We start from the raw sequence: 19,031 nt of genomic DNA, 5'->3' as shown, positions 1-19,031 counted from the left end.
GTTGAATTGTAAAAATTTTTATTACTATATTGTGCCATGGGGTTTTTGAAAACAATTATTTGTTGCGAAAAAAACATAACAAAAAAATATTAATGAAATGCGTGAAGATTCTGTTTGGTCCACTCTATTTTTCGCGCTTCGACGCCTCGTTGATTAAAACCAATTTACATATCACTTTTGACAGGACTACAATGTGACACGAATTGCAAAAAACTTTTCAACAAAAATAAACAATTAAAGGCAAGAATGGGTGTTTCCCGAGTGATAAAGACACTTTTATTAATTGTTGTGTGTTGTGTTTTTGTGGTGTCGGAAGATGTACCCGCCCCAAGCCGAACTTTACCAGCAGCTGTCTCTCCAGTGGCCGCCGAGGGGGGCCCCATTATGCTTCCAAACGACACGACTCACATGGGCCGCGAACACATGATAAAGGTGAATCACAATAAAGTCACACCGGATTTTGTGGTGGGTCAGAAAAGTGATAACAAGACGAGTGTACCTAAAAAAGGCGCTGTTTTGCCAGACTCTAAAGTCAAATCGACATCGTCGTCAACGACGACTACAACTACAAGTACGACGACGACGACAACCACAACCACCACTACGATACCCCCTAAACCAACGTTGACAATTGGCGAGGACGAAGAACCTCTAAATGAAAAACACGATATTAACAGACAGTCAGTTGTTGAGAAGCATAAAAAAACTGACTATGTTGTGCCTATTGTTGTTGTAATACTCTCAGTTCCTTTGGTAGCTATTATTTTTTCAGTTTTGTACAAACGCGGCTCAGATTGGTGGCAACATAGACATTATAGAAGGATGGACTTTCTTATCAACGGGATGTACGATAATTAATTCAATTCTCCAAAGATTTGACTGTGCTAACTGTCATCGCATTTATCTTAATCTTAGCTGTAAATACTTGTACTGTGCCTTACAAACGCAATTATTTTGTGATATTTCCAGATAATAATTTGTTGATTCTGTGTATTTTTCTACCATAATAAAAGTGAATAGAAATTGAAAACATTTATTATATTTGACATGTACACATAACCTCCTTGTTGTATATTATTTTTATTATATGTAAATATGACCCAATTCAAAGCAGAAGATAATTATTTTGAAATAATTTATGATAACAAACTGCATGAGAAAGTAACTTGAGCCAAAATACTATTTTTTTCTTTTGATTTTACTAAATTTGACATTTAAACATAACCTCACCTTGTCCATCATGACCTTTCTTCTAATTCCATCAAATCCGCCCGAATAGTGCGATAATGACTGAAAAATACGCTTTAGTCGAACATTCCAGTACGTTAAACAACATTATACGCAACACATTTGAAACGACACACCGAATAAAAGTAATTAAAGGTTACGAGCTTTGCCCCTTTTTCATAAATCTGTTTCCAGTTCACAGCGTTTGATGTTTCCCACAAATATGCTATTTTCGGCGTTAACAGTGGTGGCATTTATATTTTCAGTCGTGAGTCTTGCCAGTTTCTCAAATTAATCCCCAGTACTGTAAGAATTGACTTCCCATATTTTACCCCCCAAAAACACCGATTTTGTAGCATGGCCCTGCAAATTTACTTTTTATTTCCCCAAACGAAAAAAATCTCGCCATTGCCGTTTTAACAGGACTTGTTGTTGTCCTTGAGGACTTCTCAGAAACAGACTTCCAACAACAAATTTTCACTGAACATGAAGGCAACAACATAACTGCTATAAAATGGAACGGAAACGATTTATACTGCGGGGACAACACTGGCCGTGTTTCTGTGGTAGCTCTCCGGAATTTTTTGGTAAAACTTGCCCAAACCTCCAGCAAGTGAAAAATAAATCAAATTTCAGACAGTGTTTCAAACTCCAGTCGCTTGTCTCATGCATTTGGATTCTCCAATCGTGCAACTCGACACCTACTCTAAATTTCTCCTAGTGTCGACGCAAACTCGTTCGTTGTTATGTGACACAGAGTCCGAAAAATACCGACAAATTGGTAAAAAAATGCGCGACGGCACTTTTGGCGCCTGTTTTGTTACCGCGGGGAATCCAGATAAAATTAGCGACACCAGTGCACGTACTAGAGGCCTTTTTGAAATTTTGGGCGACTCTGAACAACTATCAGCACCCATGAACGACGATAAAGTCAAGATTTATTGCGCCAGACCGGGGGTGAGACTTTGGCAGGCCGATTTTCAAGCCAACGTTGTTGTAACTCACCAGTTTAGATCGTCTTTAGGACTAAATTCTAGCAAGGTTGTTCAATGGGACGATTCCGACCAACTTAAAATGAAAATTTTGCCTGCTAAAATCGGGGAATTTAATTTCGGAAAAATTTACAGTTTTTTGAACAGATTTATTTTGACTTTTCGAGACGATGGTTGTTATATTTTTGACCCATTTTCAAGTACTTTTCAATACTGGAGTACTCATGCGAGTATAAAAGACGTAAAAATTGTTGATTCGTTTTTGTATGTTTGGCATAACGATTTAGAAGTTAGCGTTTTGTCGTTGTTGACTGTTGAAGAGTTGGTTTTGAGGAGTTTAATGAGGAAAAAGTATAAATTATGTTCCGAAATTTGCTTAGAGTTTTATGATGATGTCCAATTATTGATTGAGACGTCAAAAAAAATTCATTTAATTTCGATTTTAGAATCAAAGTTAGACGATTGTGAAGTGTTACTTAAATTAGGTCCGATTTTTAAACGCTTGAAAGACTGTGCGGCAATACCGACTCTAGAAAGATATAAAAATGGAATTGTTACAGTTAATGCCTTACCCGTTTTACCAGAATCGGTTGAAAATTTTCAAGGTGATAAAGACACCAAAAAACAAGAAAACAGTATTTTAGTCGAGCAATTTAAGGTTAATAAAATTAATAAGACTATTGAAACGAGCGATTTTACTCAATTTATGAAGACTTTAAATCCGAATGAACTTTACGATGTTATCCGACAGTTTGAGCAAGAATCGAGCGAAAGTTGTGACGACTGGTGCAAAGAAATGTTTTTGAAATATATAAAAATTTCTCCCGAAATCAATCCTGAGGCTTTAGACTACACATACCAAGCTTTTTTTCACTTCAACATGAACAAGAAATTTGTTTGTAGTTGCAATTTTCCTCTACCTCAAGCTCACGAATTTCGGCCAAAATTTTACGAAATAGGAACTAAACTAATGGATAAGTCCGATCATTACGAAGACTTTCTCAAAAATGTTCCATACATGTATAAATACGTTTTGGAAAAAATCAGTGATACGAAAGAAATTCACCTAAAGTTGCCTCTCATAATTCAGTTTAGTGACTCCAAAATCATTGAAATTCACTTGAATAAACTTACTTATGATCTTTGGGACGAGTCAATTTGCTTTTTACTTAAATTAAAGTCTGGTCAGTGCCTGAATTGTGGTGCCAAAGTCGATATTGCAGCTACTTTCGACTGGACAAATTTCGGAACAAAAATAGTCGATTCCATAAAGCCAACCAACGCTCTTAAACTATTTAAACGTTACGCTCATCTATTACCTAAAGGCGAATTAAAGCCATTTTTTTATCAGTATTGCATCTTTTCAACCGCTTCGAATATAAAAAACGACATTTTTAAGAGAACTTTAGAGAATGAAAATGCCAGTAAGCAGGTTGGTTTTTTTACTAGTTTACCAGTGATGGAATTTAATTATTTTTAGTTTGAAACAGCCGTAGGAGGATATCTACGTAAGAAATATTTGTGTGGTGATTTATACGACCCACCCAATCGCAATTCAATGGATTTAATAAATTGTGATCACTGCCACTTGCCTTTAAAAATACCAATACTCGAAGAAAATACAAAATTGACATGTGGACATAACTACCATCAAACGTGTCTGTTACACAATAAGAGTCAATGTCCGAAGTGTGAACTTTTATAATTTTTACAATGCAATAAATTTTAAAAGAGCAATTGGCGCTTTAATTTGAATTCCTAGTGACTTGGTACATTGGTACACCTGACAAATCGAATTTCTTTGGTCCACGAAATTCGTAAAAAATAATAATATATTATTTTATAAATTTTGTGGTGGGTCACAGAAGTTACATTTAAAAATCCTGTTAACATTCTTAAGTCTGAACCCTACAATTGTGTACTTGGGCCCCAAATTACATTTTTTTGAGATTTGGTTACTTTAACTGGTATGGTTGGCAACTCACATTGTGGAAAAAGTGTCATGGCAGTACAAATGTAAAAGTAACAGTAAACTTTGTGTTCCTGTAATTAATTTGAGCCTTATTTAGAAAGTTACTGATTGTTTAATAATGTGTGAGTTCGTCCGAAATCAAATTGTTTAAAAAATTAAAAGTGTAAGTGTGTATTATTACAACGATGATGGAATTATCACTCGAAGTGCCAGATGATATCCTAAACGCCTATAGAACACAAAAAGGAGATATGATGTGCCCCCCTTCGGTTTCTTGCCTATTACCGGAAGATAACGACATCATCGATTCGTCCAAATTTAATTTCAGCGACGACGAAAATTGGTAATGTCGACAATTAGTCACATTGCCTCATTTATAGCCCCCAGAACGGCATTTACGATTCTGTTGTTGTCGTACAGTAGTCGTTTTACTCAGTATATTTGAACAGATTTGTGCCATTTTTTTTATAAAAAATTAAAATTTTCGGTCACGAGCCGTCTATCTGAAGGATATTTTGTTATTTCAGGAGAAATACACATCTCAAATGTGGAATGTGTATATTTATTGAAAAATTGTTTATATTTTGATTTTTTATTATTATTTTCAGTATACAATTTTTAATAATCCAACTTTTTACGAACTATAGGGCAGGCTAAACGACTACTGTGGGTCGAGTCGTGGGGACATTTTAACATTATGTTTTTAATGTTATTATTTGGCTACAGGTTGTGCGAATGCTCAAGTAAATCAAACACAGACACAGACCTCCAGAACTGGCTTTACGGTGACGGTGACGAGTCCGCCCCTCGGGACTCTAAACTCAAAAATATCGACACTCGGACTTTTACGCGCCCGAAAAAACGTTTCACACGCCCAAGTATAGAAAAATACAATGAAGAATTATATGGTAACGACCTAAAAGAATTGACCGATAGCGGAATCCAGTTAAATGGGTGCTCGCAGGACGAAACGCCGACTAAACCACTTCATTTTGACTTGGGTCAAGCTTCTACTAGTGTTTATTTTGATAATATTTTAGCGAATGCTCCCATGGTAGATTCGTTTCAAAATATGTCACCTCCTAGTCTTGTAAATTCAATGTGTTCGTCGACTTTTGCGAATTTGATGGAGAATAGTTTTATTAAAAATGATCCGGTTTTGAGGGAAATTAGGGATACTGATTTTACCGTATCGATATTGCAGCAAGAAACTGAACCCATGTTTCAATCTATTACAGAGAGTTGTAGTAGTCTGAATTCGGATATTCCGGAACATTTTCTCAAGAAGGTTTCGTTTGAGGAAAAAAACGAGGATGAAGACACGATTATCTTGAATACGACTTTTGCCAAAGAGGATTTAAAAGATCGTACGTTTGTTATTTTGCCAAATAAACAAAAACATAATATTTATTTATTTTGCAGACACTGTAACAGTCAATGATATCTTGAATAACACTTTTGCCAAACAGGATTTAAGGGATCGTACGTTTGTAATTTGTAATTGTCAAATAAACTAAAACATAATATTTTTTGTAGAGACTGTAACAATCAATGATACCAAGATTGAAGAGAGATTAGAAGGGAAACAAACGAAAAATGAAACATTTAACACATATCAAAGCGTACCTAAAAGCACAAATCGATTCAGCGACAGTCAAGTATTAAATCACACTTTCCAGCGCCGAAAAATCACGAAACCCGCACTTGTAAAAAGAGATTTAAATTCGACAATAACTGTAGATTCTGCAAAAAACACACCAGATCACGAGAAATCATTCGAAAATATCAAACGTTTACTTGATAGAAGAGGCTCACCTTCGCTTGACCTAAACCGTCTCAGTTACCTCGCCGATAAAAACGAACAAATGAACGCTACTTTCCCAAGTGAGATTCCGAAACGTAACTCTTTTGGCTCGACCGACTCTGGTGAAAATTTAGACTTTATGAGTCTTTCCTCCGGTAGTAGTAAAAGCTCAAAAGTGCGTAGCACTGACGGCTTGAATAAAATTGTCGATCTCCAAATCATGTCGACCCCCAAACCCCGGTCAAAAACCACGGCTCTGTGGCAAAATCACGAAATTTCACCAATTAGGGACCGCAATTCCGACCCTGAACTGTCTTCCAACGAACTACCGAAAGCTATCAGAAAACAAAAGAGCGTTGGTCACCTAGCACAGAAATTACCCAATCCGAAAAGCGTCAACACTTTGACGAAAAATCCAATTCGGGGTTCGCAACCAAACTTGAAAATCAGCGAAACTCGAACATTGCAAAAACCCACGAATTTGAATTCTATGGGGCACGCTCTGAAGGGCTCCTACACAAGTCTTAAACCGACCAATCCTAATTTGCCAGTCGCCCCGCCTCCTTTAGATACCACTGTAACAGTAAAAAATCCGACTGTGGCTCAGGTGAGTTGTTTTTTTTTGCGGTTGGGGGTATGTTAAGGTGTTGTAGGTGTCACCAGTGCCAAGGGAAGTGCCCAAAAGTCAAGATGCTCAATTTGCAAAACCCCAGCCCCCCAGGAGTGGGTTGCCGAGGCCGGTTACGGGGATTCCCAGACCGGTCTCTAGGATTCCCGCGCCAAAAAGTGTTAGGTGAGTTTTGGGGGATTTACTGGAGGACAATATAATTATGGGGGTTGTGATTTCTAGGCCTTTTTCTAAGTCGGCGGGGTATCAAGGGAGACACTAGTTGTATATAATATCAATATTTAGTGCCTTATTTGAATGAAAAAAATATATATCTTAATTAATTATTGTTATGTAAGTTTTTGCCAAGTTTGTTTTAAAGCAATATAGGTTGAGTCTTTGAAACTAAATCAATTGTATTTCGAACCACATGACAAAAAACCGACTGATTTACATTGAAATAAATTTATAAATATGTACATTTGCTAATTTATAGTCTTTGTCGAAGCTTTTGTAATGTGATTGAATCTCTATATTGTATAAACTATTTTGATAAAAGAATGTGTGATATAAATTTGTGTATTCTGATTGTGTTTATAATTATATCCATAAGTGCCTTTTTACGTCATATTTATTTCATTAATAAGTAAATGGTTTGTTGTTATTGCGTTGTAATAACTTCGTAACCACTTTTAATGGTTAATAATTACTTCAATATATTTTAGTCATATTTTGAAAGTGATTTATTTCTACTAATGTGACTTTTATCATTTGTTAATTTTTGTACTAATAAAAAAATCTTAAGAAAGTTGTATTTTTATTGCCACCCTCAAATCGGGCTTCCACAATTAATTGATTTAGAAAAACGCATTGTTCAGTATACTGAATGACAAAATCTAATGTCACTTGTCAAAAAATGACATAACCTAAAAGGCCGCGTCATTACATTATAAATAATAAATGTTTTTAATATTTTTCTATGGAATTAAATAAATTTACTAGTCAATTAAGTTAAGATTTTAGCATATTACAAAATGGATTTACACAAACCGGTGGATATAGCGAATAAGGTAACAAAAATGACTTTCCGATTTTCTTATCTAATAATTGGATTATAGTCGGTTGAGGAATTAACACCTGAGGAAAAATGGAGGCTAGAGCATCAGAAATTACATGAGCAACACAAAGGGCACGAAAAAATGCACGCAGAGATGGTCCTTATACTAATTCTAACTTTAGTAGTAGCCCAAGTAGTTTTAATTGAATGGAAAAAACGCCATTCCCGCTCGTATCTTGTACATACTGCCACGTATAGAATATTCCCAACTAACGCCTAATTTTCAGTTAGTAACGCTACTCGGAATGTGGATAATTCCATTAATTATATGTCTGCGTAATCGCTGGTGGCGTTTCATCTATATCTGGTTGCTATTTTCATGTATCACAAGTCTAATAGTACGAAAAGCGATGCAAAAACCTATCACGGGTACCACCCCACGGTAACACTCTCTCCAGCACGCACCCTCATCTAAATCTCATTTTTTAGACTAGTCTATAAATGGTTTCTTTTTATCTATAAACTAAGCTACGTTTTGGGTATCTTAGGCTACTTTATCATGATGGCGACTTTTTTCGGTCTCAATTTAGTTTTTAACGCAAAAGCTAACACTTGGATGGACTGCGCTTTACTTTTAGTTTTTTACGGGTTATATTACGGCGTTTTGGGACGCGACATTTCTGAGATTTGCGCCGATAAAATGGCTTCGCATGTTGGGGTAAATAAGAGCACACTTTTTCGCTGGTTTCTAATCACCGGTTCCAGTATTACACTAATCAAGGCATGCCAACGCGGAATTTGGATCCCTCAGTGTGTGCTGTTTGCGGAAATAAATTATTAGTTAGTGAAAATGAAGAGGGGGTCATAGAAAACACCTACAAGCTGACTTGTGACCACGTGTAAGGCCTTTTTTCAAACAAACGCATCTTTGTAATTTATTTTACAGGTTTCATGAGTTTTGTATACGAGGGTGGTGTATCGTGGGTAAAAAACAGACGTGTCCCTATTGTAAGGAGAAAGTTGACTTAAAAAAAATGTTTTGTAATCCATGGGAGAAGCCGCATGTGCTTTACGGGCAGCTACTGGACTGGATTAGGTGGCTCGTGGCTTGGCAACCCATGATTTTGTTTCTGGTACAAGGGATTAATTGGGTTCTGGGGCTAGAATAAGGGTTGTTTAAGCAATGAAAAAATGTTTTAAAGCAAAATGACTTTTTTTATTCCTTGAATCCAGTTGCTGTTGAAATTTTTTGACACTTGACCTGTCAAAAAGTGACATTTCGTAACTTTAATGCAAGAAAATGAGTGTAAAAATGATAAAATAATTTTAGTTTTATATGTCTGGAAATACAATGTTTTTAGCAAGGATGCAACTCAAAATAGCAGATTTTAAATATTGAGGTCTGTTGGTGGCGCCGCTGTGGCAGATTTCGTAACTAAAAGAATTGAAGTGGAAATAGTTTAGTGACATTAGTGGCCGTTTACGAGTCGGTTGTGTGGTGAATTTATAATTTTTTTATTTATCTCAAGCGTTTAATGTTTGGGAGAGGTTGAGACAATCCTCGTGTGCATGTTTTAACCCCACCTCGTGGTCCGGATACGTTCTTTTGTTTTTTCTCATCAACCTGATCCAGGTGAGTTCAAGCCGATGACGTTATACCCACTGAAAGCCACCTTCCATATTCATTACAATTAAAAACGTGTGTGAATTCGTGTTCATAAATCCGGTTATGTATAGTGAACGCCTACTCTTAGGGTAGGTAAGTGAACTACCTGTGAAGGCCGCTCGGGCACCTGTAGGAGTCGGAAGCTGGGGTCCTCCCAACGGGGGACATGAAATTCTTATGACCGGTATTCGCCCCATTAGAATCTATTTACATGCCGCAACCGCTTTCTCGTTTTCTGATAACTCCAGTCGATATCTCCGGTTTGGTGGGACGCGCTTCTTCGATCTGTTGGGCTTTTATTAGAATGTTTTGTCAATTGTTGAACACTCCACATAATCAATTTGCATAAACGACGCAATACTACGGCTATTGAAAATTTTTCGGACCGGATTTCCGTTAATACCAACCCAGGAAAAAATGACGGGTTTTGAAAGTCGGGGCGAAATAGAGGCTAAAAAGACGCTGAGTGGGTGAGTCGTATGATTGTTTTTTAATTATGTATGGAGATCAATGAAATGATCATTATCACAATCGATAACAACAACTCCTGTTGTCTTACCAGAATGATTTCAGGAAGATATTAATCAGTTAATATTCAAAGACAGACCGGACTCTTCAACTTATAAACGATACGTTTATCCAACTGTTTTCAACTTTGGTAGGTGTTATCTACAGTTGCTTATAGTGACTCACAAATGCATACAAATTAAAAATAAATAATGAATAAATGCGTGAGAATCTTGAAAAGTATCGTTTACGATGATATGCAAACTATTGGTGATAAATTTTGTAAATAAATACTTTAATTACAAGGAAAATCAACAACTCATCATTTATCCTTTTAAATACTGAATGTCCGGAAAACACGTTGAAAGATTTCGGCGGGTGGTTCTCTAGGTCAAAATAAGAAAGAAAGTTCCTATAGACCTATGCCCGGAAATGCTTCCTTTTTTTCAATTATCTCAGTAACCAGTGAACATAAATTTACGAGAGTTTGCATATGGAGTAATTTTTGGCGCTGAATCTATGGCTGAACAAAAATTGTGTATGTACCCTAATTGGGGGTCGTAGACACTGGACTCAATCTATTTAAGGCGTAAAATTTTACTTTGGAAGAATTTTTTGATTTTCTTTGACAGATTTGGATTTATTGGCTAATTTTCTTCAAAAAATTTTCTTTGTGTTACGCACGTTTTCAAGAAAAACGAGGTTTTATTTTAAATCATACACCGACCTTTATTCGGAAAAGCAACTCACGCAGTAAGAGACATATGACATAGGGAAACACCCCCCCGAAATCTTGCAACGTTTTTTCCGGACATTCTATATATGCATATTTTTCTCTATTAAAAAAGCTTCAGACACATTATGCTTATTTTTTTATTACAAAAATGTGATGTATTTTTGTTAAAGCTAACTGTAACTGGTAACAAGTAAGAAACCTAATTTAGTAAATAAGCAGGAAATGTAAAAATTTGTTCCCAAAATTTAGGTAAATAAAATAACAAAATACTTATGTATCATATTTTATCCGTAGATGATTCATTATTATTGATAGAGGTTAATTAAAAACGTAGAAATCAATTTTGTGTTATCATAATTGTGAAACGGGAAGTAATATCCAGTTTAGATAATTTTAATAAAATAGCTTCCGTTATCCAAATAATAATCCAACAAAAAAAAAAAACAGTTTGATGCTTTTTGAAAATCCACTGTAGAAATTTGACTTGTCAAAACCTCCAAAATACCAAGAATACCACCGACAACACAGAATATATCAAGGTCAAACTTGGGTTATTATCTAAGGGCCGTTTTACATTTAATATCAATAGATTAGCTACCATTTTTTTGTGGGTGATCTAACTATTTATCGATTTATCGGTTTTACTTATTAGGACCGATAATATAGCTATCCGTTTAAAGTTCATATAGGGACTAGAAATGTTTAGAGGCAAATACATATTTTTTTTATTTCTTTAAAAAGCTTGTTTGGTACAAAAACAGTTATGAAAGAGAAATAAACAGAGTTACAATGAATAATTTTCGTTTTGTTTGAATTATAAATAAAATGTATTCCAAGTGATTTATTTACATCCTTGAGGGAAGCTAATTAAAATTGTGGGAATTCATTTAACCGTCATAAATATCCCGAATCAGAATCGTAATTAAACTTGTAACACAGTAGTTGAACGAAGTTTTAATAAACATGAATTTTAGAGTACTTTTCAAAGTTCTTTCATTGCTCTACAAAAGGATAATAAATCGTAATCAAGCCAGGACATGTGTGAACCAAATGCGACAATAGTTGACTGTATCTTGTTACCTACTTTCTTCACAATCAATTTTTTAATTGATGCTTCGGAATGGGATGCAAATGATTGATTACGGCACGACTAATAAAATAGAATGGAAATCGAGCGGAAAATTTGAAAATAATAAAATTAAACATTGAAAGAGAACGAGAAATGCTGGCAAAAAAATGTAACTTCAATTGCGGAAACAAACTAAAAGTTTTGTTTTTTTTCTTTAATTAAAATCGTTGGTCGGTGGAAAAATTCCATTGGCACGTACTCCACTAATCGCTAATTAAACGAATTTGCATGGAGCGAGCCGACATGGAAAATCAAGCAAGAAGTAAATGGGACGAGAACTGTTCTGATAACGACACTCGAATCGGTTGTGATTAAAATGGATTAATTTGTCCAATTTTGTCACTCAAATTTAAGCGCAAAATGAACTTTTAACTACTTTTTCTAGATTATTAATAATGAAAGTCACTTAAAACAATTCCTCTTACGAGATGTTTAGTTGACAATCGATTTAAATGCATCGATGTCACGGCCGGGCGAAATTGTCGACAAAGATGTCTCATAACTGCACCGCATTCTTCGCGTATGAGAGCGTCTCATGGTCGTGTTTCCTTGAAATGAAGAGACTCTCCCACCTGGGGGTCAACATCTCAACCGTAAAATTTAATCAGGCGAGAATTTTACTAAAAAAATATTTCTATAAATAGGTGTGGCTGTTTTATCATTTTATCTCTCAATTTTGAAACGATTGATTGAGATTGATGATGCATCGTGATGGTATTAAAAGCAAAAATTATTAACGGTGCAGATAAGATGAGAAGTATTTTAATTATTGCAGCTGTTATGAATATGAATTGTGGTATTTGCGATAAAATAATCAGGATATGTCTAACGATAGTAAAAAAGTGTTTACTTGTCCCAATTATAAGTAAACTAGAGAGAGATATTCTAGTCGTAATTGCATACAATAAACAGTCTATGAGTAAGAGTCATTATCGACGGATTTACGTCCGATTTCAATTAACAAAGTGTGAGGAAAATTCGGTTTTCGCGATCGTTGATTTTAAGTTTGATTGAGATCAAGACGCTGAAGGCAACGACCTTTAAATTATACTTCTCGTTAATTGGTTACAATGGTCTAGCGAGTTTATAACTGATAATGCATTTGCAAATGCATTAACATGCAAGACTTGGAGGAATAAAAATTGTTTTAGCCTTGACTTAAGGAATGACGCTAGTCATACTCATAACTGAACGTAAAAGTTAAATTTTCACGTATTTTATAGTTTTATTTCTCTTATCTTTATCTCAATATGTATTCGGTAATCAAAATGTTTATTTGATTTAGTGGCGTTTTGACCTAGACATTCCATTTATTATTTCACTCCAGTTTTATATGATTGTTTGTAATTGATCACAGTTTTTGTAAACAAAGCGTTTCCATCTTATCGATCGTTTTATTGAGGTTTTCTTGCATCAGTTCCGGCCGATTGTTCTGTTTCATTTTCATTTTCTCACGATGTAAAATTGAAACCAATTTGGAATAAATCGTGCGAAATTTCATAAGATTCTAAAGTGCGTAATGTAAGAGAAGAATAATTTTGTGCTATCATGAAATCAGATAAATAGACAAAAGGTATTTATTAGTGACGCTAATAATTATGAAACGAGATGCGGTATCTGGCTATTAGGACAATATGTATTTCAATATCTTTCCACACCTAAGCAAACTTACTGAAAATTTTAAACAGTGCATAGAATAAACTGATCATATAAAAGTTTGTTTGCCGTTACATGATTTTTTTAATGTTATTTTTTAAATGTATTTCAGTTTTCAACAATTTTTATTTTCTTTTTTTGAAAACTAAAAATTTGTTTCAGTTACCAGTCCAAAAATTGTTAATGTTAGTTTTTATTTTATTTTATTTTCATGTTGTTTAATTTTTTAATATGTAAAATAGGCTTTTGGTTCTTAAACTTAATATTATAATAAAAATATTAAAAGTAATCAAATTGTTTTATTAATCCGCAAAATGTGTATTTAATACTGAAATTATTGTTATGCCAGCATTGTTAATTCATATTATTATGTTTTCAGCATTTCCACGTGTCCCATTTTTACAGCAAGTCTTTAATTTAATTTTGACCATTTCCCATAACCCTTTACAAATAATTTATCACATCATTACGCGCCAACGACATCCACGTGTAACTGACCTAAATCTTCGTTTTCGAACCAATCGATCGAAAAAAACTAACCTATCGTCAATAAATTCTTTGTTTCTCACACGCCTACAAACCGTGCAATTATCCCACACCAAACAATCTGGCGCGATCACACACACCGATAAGACAACCACGGTCCATATTTCGCAAGCTGTGTTTTCCGAGTCACCAAACTATCTCCTCGACGATGTTTGCATTGTTGTTATCAAGACAACAACAGCGTCACGCGACGAGCCGCCAATGGAACAAACCGAAGCCCCAAAACGTAAATATCGGTCATTAAGCTGTCGTCGCCTTGACTCAGTTCCGTTGTGAACGTCGCGACGCCCAACTTATTCACAGGTGTCATCTAATCGAGGCCCCCCATAACTGAAGAATGCGGTTCGTCCAGAATACCATCATTGGAATTTCTTGTTGAATCGGGCAATCGGGACAACCATTATCATATCATCATCATGGATTGCTGCTTTACCATCAGGTGGGATAGCGGCCCGATAATAGCAATTAAATCTATTTGGGATTTGGAGCGAGAAGTGTGTGAATAAAATTTTCGAATTTTTGTACTTTAACGGGATTTAGGTCGATACGCGTGTGATTGCGATGGTCAGCGCGTAATTGGATTATTAAAGAGAGGAAAAAATTGACGACGTGGAGGAAACGGGACGGCAAATCGACGTGATCATTAGGATTTTTTACTGGCGGATTTTATTGCAAAAATAACTATTCGACACGAAGTACACGGAAAATGTGTTTATTTTTCTCGACTTTAATAGTTATACCGGCATTTTAGATCTCGCAGGTTGGGGTCACTTACCCACAAGTGACGGAGCATAATAATACGTTAAAAAACTAGTTGGTAACATAAATTCTATTTAGTATCATTTCGATATTTAAAAAAGTTTTTGATTTGTCATGAAAGTATGAAGTTGAACTAAGGAGTTTATAAATGATTTTCCCGTCTGTTTATGCGAGATTTTTGATATCACGATGTATTAATAATACATATAATGGATCGTACAAAATTCAAGGTTGTACATACTTTTTTTAGGTTTTATAAATGCTTCAGAGACATGGAAAATGTGTTTTTTTCAACTAAATATGGGACTTATCAAGAACCTTGGCTTTATGTAGGATTATTAAATGAATGGAAACAAAAGTCTATTATCCCACTGTTTTTTTATAAGTAATTTGTCTAAATATTACACGTACTCGTTGAAAAAGAAGCATTTAAAATAAAACAATTTTGATTTCATTTCTTATGGAAAATAAATAATTAATGATTAATTGACTCGTAAATTTGTAGTGAGAGTTAAAAATGTTCTATAAATATTTAACAAATTAATGTTATTTATAGAAACGATTAAAAATAAATCAATTAAAACGGTTTAAAAACTCACCAATCAAATTGCATTTTTTGTCTGAATATTTTCATCAAAATTTTTAAAACGAGCAGTAAAAAGTGAGCTCACATAATCTCTCTCCCATATCAGTGATTTAAAGTCCGATTACACAAAATAGACCAAACAATTTCTATGTCACGGAAAACGCTATCAACTTTAATTATCACGAATGCCATTCAATTTTCCCATTTGACAACGTAATTACTGCACGCCACTGCCCGAGACCGTGCGGACAAAACAGAAATGTTTGAAATAATAATACTGAACTCATAGAACATGATTTTCAGTGGAAATTTATGGTTGCAAATCTAATAAAATAATTTTCCGAAGGTAAACAAGTTTTATGCATTATGACTTATGACTAATGGTCCCCCCTTAAAGTAGTAAAAATTCCGTTTCAGGTGCGGAGGCCGAACCATGTCGCATCACAGCGATGACAACATGCTGATCGCGACCAGCGACTCCTTCTGGGAACCGGGCAATTACAAGAAAACCACCAAGAGGATCGAAGACGGCTACAAGCTGTGCACCGAACTGATGACCTTAGTGAACGAGCGCGCAGAGATCGAAAAGGCGTACGCGAAGAGTCTCAAGACATGGTCGAAGAAGTGGAACGACTCTATTGAGAAGGGACCGGAATACGGAACTACGGAAGCGGCCTGGAAGGGAGTCCTCGGCGAAGCCGACAGACGATGTGATCTTCATACGAAAATTAGAGACAATCTCACCAACGATGTGATAAATAAAATTAAAGTCTGGCAGAAAGATGCATATCATAAAGTAAGTTGTCGTAACAACTAAAGGGTGAATCTAATTTTATTTCATTTTTAAGTCGATGATGAATATTAAAGAAAAGAAAGATATGGACGATGCGTTTAAAAAAGCACAGAAACCATGGGCGAAGTTGCTGCAAAAGGTCGAAAAGGCCAAGAGTGATTATCACACGGCGTGTAAAACGGAAAAGTCAGCGGCCAATCAGGAGAGGAATGCAGCAGGGGATAGCTCGTTTTCGGCCGATCAGGTGAGAAATTTTTTACAATTACTCTCAAACACATTAGCACTTTAATCTTGTTTTTGCACAAGCGACAGACTATGGTAAGTAGCACTTTTAACTATACTTATCAAAAATAAATTAAACAAGTCACACTTTCGTCTAATTACAATTTTCTGCTTTTTGCGATAACAATTACAAAATCCGTGATTCCAGAATCGCCTTGACGTAAATGCGTTCCTAATTTTTAATCACACGCTACAACATGTAAAAATGTTTTTTTGCTTGTAAAAAGTGAATTTTGATTGTTCTTCAGGTGAAAAAGATGCAAGACCGTGTCCAGAAATCAAAGGAAGAGGTGCAAAAATGCAAAGAAAAGTACGAATTGGCCCTGCAAGAGATCAATCAATACAATCCTAAATACATGGAAGATATGACCGTAGTATTTGACAAATGCCAAGAAATGGAAGCTCAAAGGTTGAATTTTATCAAAGGGACCCTTTTCGACATCCACAAATACCTAAATGTTTCCCAAGACCCGACGTAAGTGAAAATTACGTGTTGTAATACCTGATAAGTGATAGCATACATCCAAGTAGATAATACAATCGTTACATAATACTAAAGTCCGTTTCACACTCGCAGGTTACAACAAATTTACGAGGAATTGTACCACACGATTAATAATGCCGACTATGAGAAGGACTTGAAATGGTGGTCAAACAACCATGGGGTGAACATGGCTATGAATTGGCCGCAATTCGAGGTATTGCCCCCGACTAATCCCCTATTGCATGAGTTTTTGTTTGTTTACGTGTTTGGTGTTTTTTTGATTAGGATTATACCGAGGAATTCCGCGATATACACAAAGGCAAATCGAAGGATTCGGCCACGTCCGGCATCACGTTAATAAACCAGAGGCCCGTCGGGGAAGACTTGCATGTAGGCTGCTTTTATTTTATTTTTGCATGACTTTCCTGAGTATTGTTCGTACAAAAATTGATTTTTCCCATTTGCGATAGGAATATTCCAGCAATAACAAAGCATTGAAAGCTAAAACTACCGTGACTGCTGTCAAAGTCAACAATACGCCGCCAGTTCAGAAGAAGGACGTCAAACCGGCGACAGTTGAAAAGGTCGAGAGTCCTGCGAATCGAGCGTCGACTATAACGTATGATTTCTTGTTATTTTGAGCGAGAGGGTGATGGGGTGGTTGTAGGAACGGGTCGAGTACAAAAGATGCGAATCCTTTTGACGAGGAGGAGTGGGACGAGAGTGATGCCCTGGTGGATAATGGGGAGCCGGGGGTTCCGGTTAAGGCGTTGTATGACTATGAAGGAGCGGAAAACGACGAACTAAGTTTCAAAACAGGTAAAATTTGATTTTTTTAAGCAACCATTAGTAAGTGGGTTCCAGGTGACATATTTGAGAAATTAGAAGATGAGGACGAGCAAGGATGGTGTAAGGGGCGTAAAGACGGGCGAGTGGGGCTGTATCCAGCCAATTATGTTGAAGTGGTGCCACATTGATACGTGTCAAAATGTTAATTGTTGTTATTTTTGAAATATATAGAGCTATTGCTCGTTACGAAATATAAGTTTTTGTTGACTGGCATAAGTATTGCCTTACAGTATTGTACAAATTGATGGGATAAAAACAGATTATAATTTATGATATTATGAAGCATTTTTTTCTGTTCGGTTGTAACGTTTTTTTAGAGAATATAACGTAATAGTGTTAGGCCTACTCATTGCATTAATGTATATACATTTGATTAAATCAGAACACTTCCAGTGGGTACATATGATCATTTAGTTTAGGTATTTGTAAATTATTACCTAGAATAGAGTGATTATAAATTGTATATAACGTAAAAACAGTAATAAATTATAATCTATTTTATAGCGATTTCTTGCTTGACCTGTTAAAAAAGAGCCATTTATTTTGTATTTTCTGTTTTTATTAATCAAGTTACATAAATAAAATAATTTACACTTAAAACCACTTCTTTAATTACACAAAATTAGTACCTATACTTGGTTGAATAATCTTTAGGAGATACAACCAAACCACGTCCTTTCCTAGCTCCCCTATACACAGTTTCAATAATATCAATCATTTCTTGTTTATCCTCCAAAGGCCAGTTTATTTTATTATTATTACCAGTACCTAAATCAATCATGATGTGTTTATTTCTGAAGAAGAACATTACAGTACAAGGATCGTACAATTCATACCTAAAAACATACACATTAGGCCTCAACCGTTGCAAAAAATATTCACAATTACATTTTATTAAAATCTGGAACTTCCGTAATATCCACAAGATAAATAACAGCAAAGTTTTTCACTTTTTCGGCGATACTATACATAACTTCGTCCATTTTCATACAAGAGGGGTCCCAGTCGTGTCCAAAACGAATCACCTAAAAGGGAAAATTAACAAGGGGTAAAAAAGGAGCCCGGGAAACACTTACCACGACTCGGTCCTCTTCAGACAATATGGCTTGGTCCACTTGCCAGCCGTTGTGTAAATGAGCCAACATATACGACATTTTGACTGTTTTGTTCAAAATGCGCCACAAACAAGCTTAAATTTCGAAAATACAAACAATAATAACAGAAATAATGACAACAACTGTCAGTGTGTCAATGTCAAATTGCCAAATGTCGCAATGTCGATAATGTAGGAATCGTGGTAAGAATTTTCTAGAAACGTAACAGGCGTCATCTATTACGTTAATTACTTTACTAAATTTTAACATAAAAAAATGTTTTAG

The 19,031-nt window shown here is 35.4% G+C and overlaps 6 protein-coding genes across 8 annotated transcripts; 5 read left to right on the top strand and 1 right to left on the bottom strand.

Annotated features, from left to right (window-relative positions):
• Nucleotides 1-156: 156 nt before the first annotated feature.
• On the top strand, nucleotides 157-1,025 carry LOC123005651 (phosphatidylinositol 4-kinase-like). The gene has a single exon (XM_044399491.1). It carries the CDS (start codon nucleotides 247-249, stop codon nucleotides 856-858), a length of 612 nt encoding a protein of 203 aa, XP_044255426.1. The 5' UTR covers nucleotides 157-246; the 3' UTR covers nucleotides 859-1,025.
• Nucleotides 1,026-1,196: 171 nt separating this feature from the next.
• Nucleotides 1,197-3,956, top strand: LOC123005647 (Hermansky-Pudlak syndrome 5 protein homolog). Its single transcript, XM_044399484.1, has 5 exons — nucleotides 1,197-1,373; nucleotides 1,423-1,533; nucleotides 1,584-1,814; nucleotides 1,864-3,651; nucleotides 3,700-3,956. The coding sequence occupies exons 1-5, from the start codon at nucleotides 1,287-1,289 to the stop codon at nucleotides 3,922-3,924; spliced, it is 2,442 nt and encodes an 813-aa protein (XP_044255419.1). The 5' UTR covers nucleotides 1,197-1,286; the 3' UTR covers nucleotides 3,925-3,956.
• A 259-nt stretch (nucleotides 3,957-4,215) lies between these two features.
• Nucleotides 4,216-7,190, top strand: LOC123005648. The gene is made up of 6 exons (XM_044399485.1): nucleotides 4,216-4,534; nucleotides 4,918-5,558; nucleotides 5,614-5,673; nucleotides 5,728-6,602; nucleotides 6,649-6,788; nucleotides 6,846-7,190. Exons 1-6 carry the CDS (start codon nucleotides 4,377-4,379, stop codon nucleotides 6,883-6,885), a joined length of 1,914 nt encoding a protein of 637 aa, XP_044255420.1. The 5' UTR covers nucleotides 4,216-4,376; the 3' UTR covers nucleotides 6,886-7,190.
• A 321-nt stretch (nucleotides 7,191-7,511) lies between these two features.
• LOC123005650 (RING finger protein 121) lies at nucleotides 7,512-8,860 on the top strand. The gene is made up of 6 exons (XM_044399490.1): nucleotides 7,512-7,672; nucleotides 7,721-7,897; nucleotides 7,947-8,101; nucleotides 8,149-8,377; nucleotides 8,425-8,558; nucleotides 8,606-8,860. Exons 1-6 carry the CDS (start codon nucleotides 7,637-7,639, stop codon nucleotides 8,826-8,828), a joined length of 954 nt encoding a protein of 317 aa, XP_044255425.1. The 5' UTR covers nucleotides 7,512-7,636; the 3' UTR covers nucleotides 8,829-8,860.
• Nucleotides 8,861-9,112: 252 nt separating this feature from the next.
• Nucleotides 9,113-18,153, top strand: LOC123005649 (protein kinase C and casein kinase substrate in neurons protein 1). 3 transcript variants are annotated; one of them, XM_044399488.1, is made up of 9 exons: nucleotides 9,113-9,292; nucleotides 15,662-16,040; nucleotides 16,093-16,281; nucleotides 16,568-16,794; nucleotides 16,897-17,017; nucleotides 17,089-17,193; nucleotides 17,274-17,422; nucleotides 17,471-17,622; nucleotides 17,668-18,153. In XM_044399488.1, the coding sequence occupies exons 2-9, from the start codon at nucleotides 15,678-15,680 to the stop codon at nucleotides 17,778-17,780; spliced, it is 1,419 nt and encodes a 472-aa protein (XP_044255423.1). In that variant the 5' UTR covers nucleotides 9,113-9,292; nucleotides 15,662-15,677; the 3' UTR covers nucleotides 17,781-18,153. The 3 variants fall into 3 exon arrangements, with proteins under 3 accessions (XP_044255423.1, XP_044255424.1, XP_044255422.1); XM_044399487.1 differs by lacking the exon at nucleotides 9,113-9,292 and adding an exon at nucleotides 9,567-9,795; XM_044399489.1 differs by lacking the exons at nucleotides 9,113-9,292; nucleotides 17,089-17,193 and adding an exon at nucleotides 9,394-9,795.
• Nucleotides 18,154-18,200: 47 nt separating this feature from the next.
• LOC123005652 (thioredoxin-like protein 4A) lies at nucleotides 18,201-18,906 on the bottom strand. Its single transcript, XM_044399492.1, has 3 exons — nucleotides 18,729-18,906; nucleotides 18,541-18,677; nucleotides 18,201-18,488 (listed from the first exon to the last, which is right to left on the bottom strand). Exons 1-3 carry the CDS (start codon nucleotides 18,804-18,806, stop codon nucleotides 18,275-18,277), a joined length of 429 nt encoding a protein of 142 aa, XP_044255427.1. The 5' UTR covers nucleotides 18,807-18,906; the 3' UTR covers nucleotides 18,201-18,274.
• Nucleotides 18,907-19,031: the final 125 nt, after the last annotated feature.

The sequence above is a fragment of the Tribolium madens genome, unplaced genomic scaffold (assembly GCF_015345945.1).
Source record: "Tribolium madens isolate multiple individuals breed KSU strain unplaced genomic scaffold, Tmad_KSU_1.1 Scaffold_20;HRSCAF=117;Tcas5.2_LG4, whole genome shotgun sequence".
Lineage (NCBI taxonomy): Eukaryota > Metazoa > Arthropoda > Insecta > Coleoptera > Tenebrionidae > Tribolium > Tribolium madens.
Note: the sequence above shows the minus strand (reverse complement) of the source record. Positions and strands in the feature narration are given on the sequence as shown.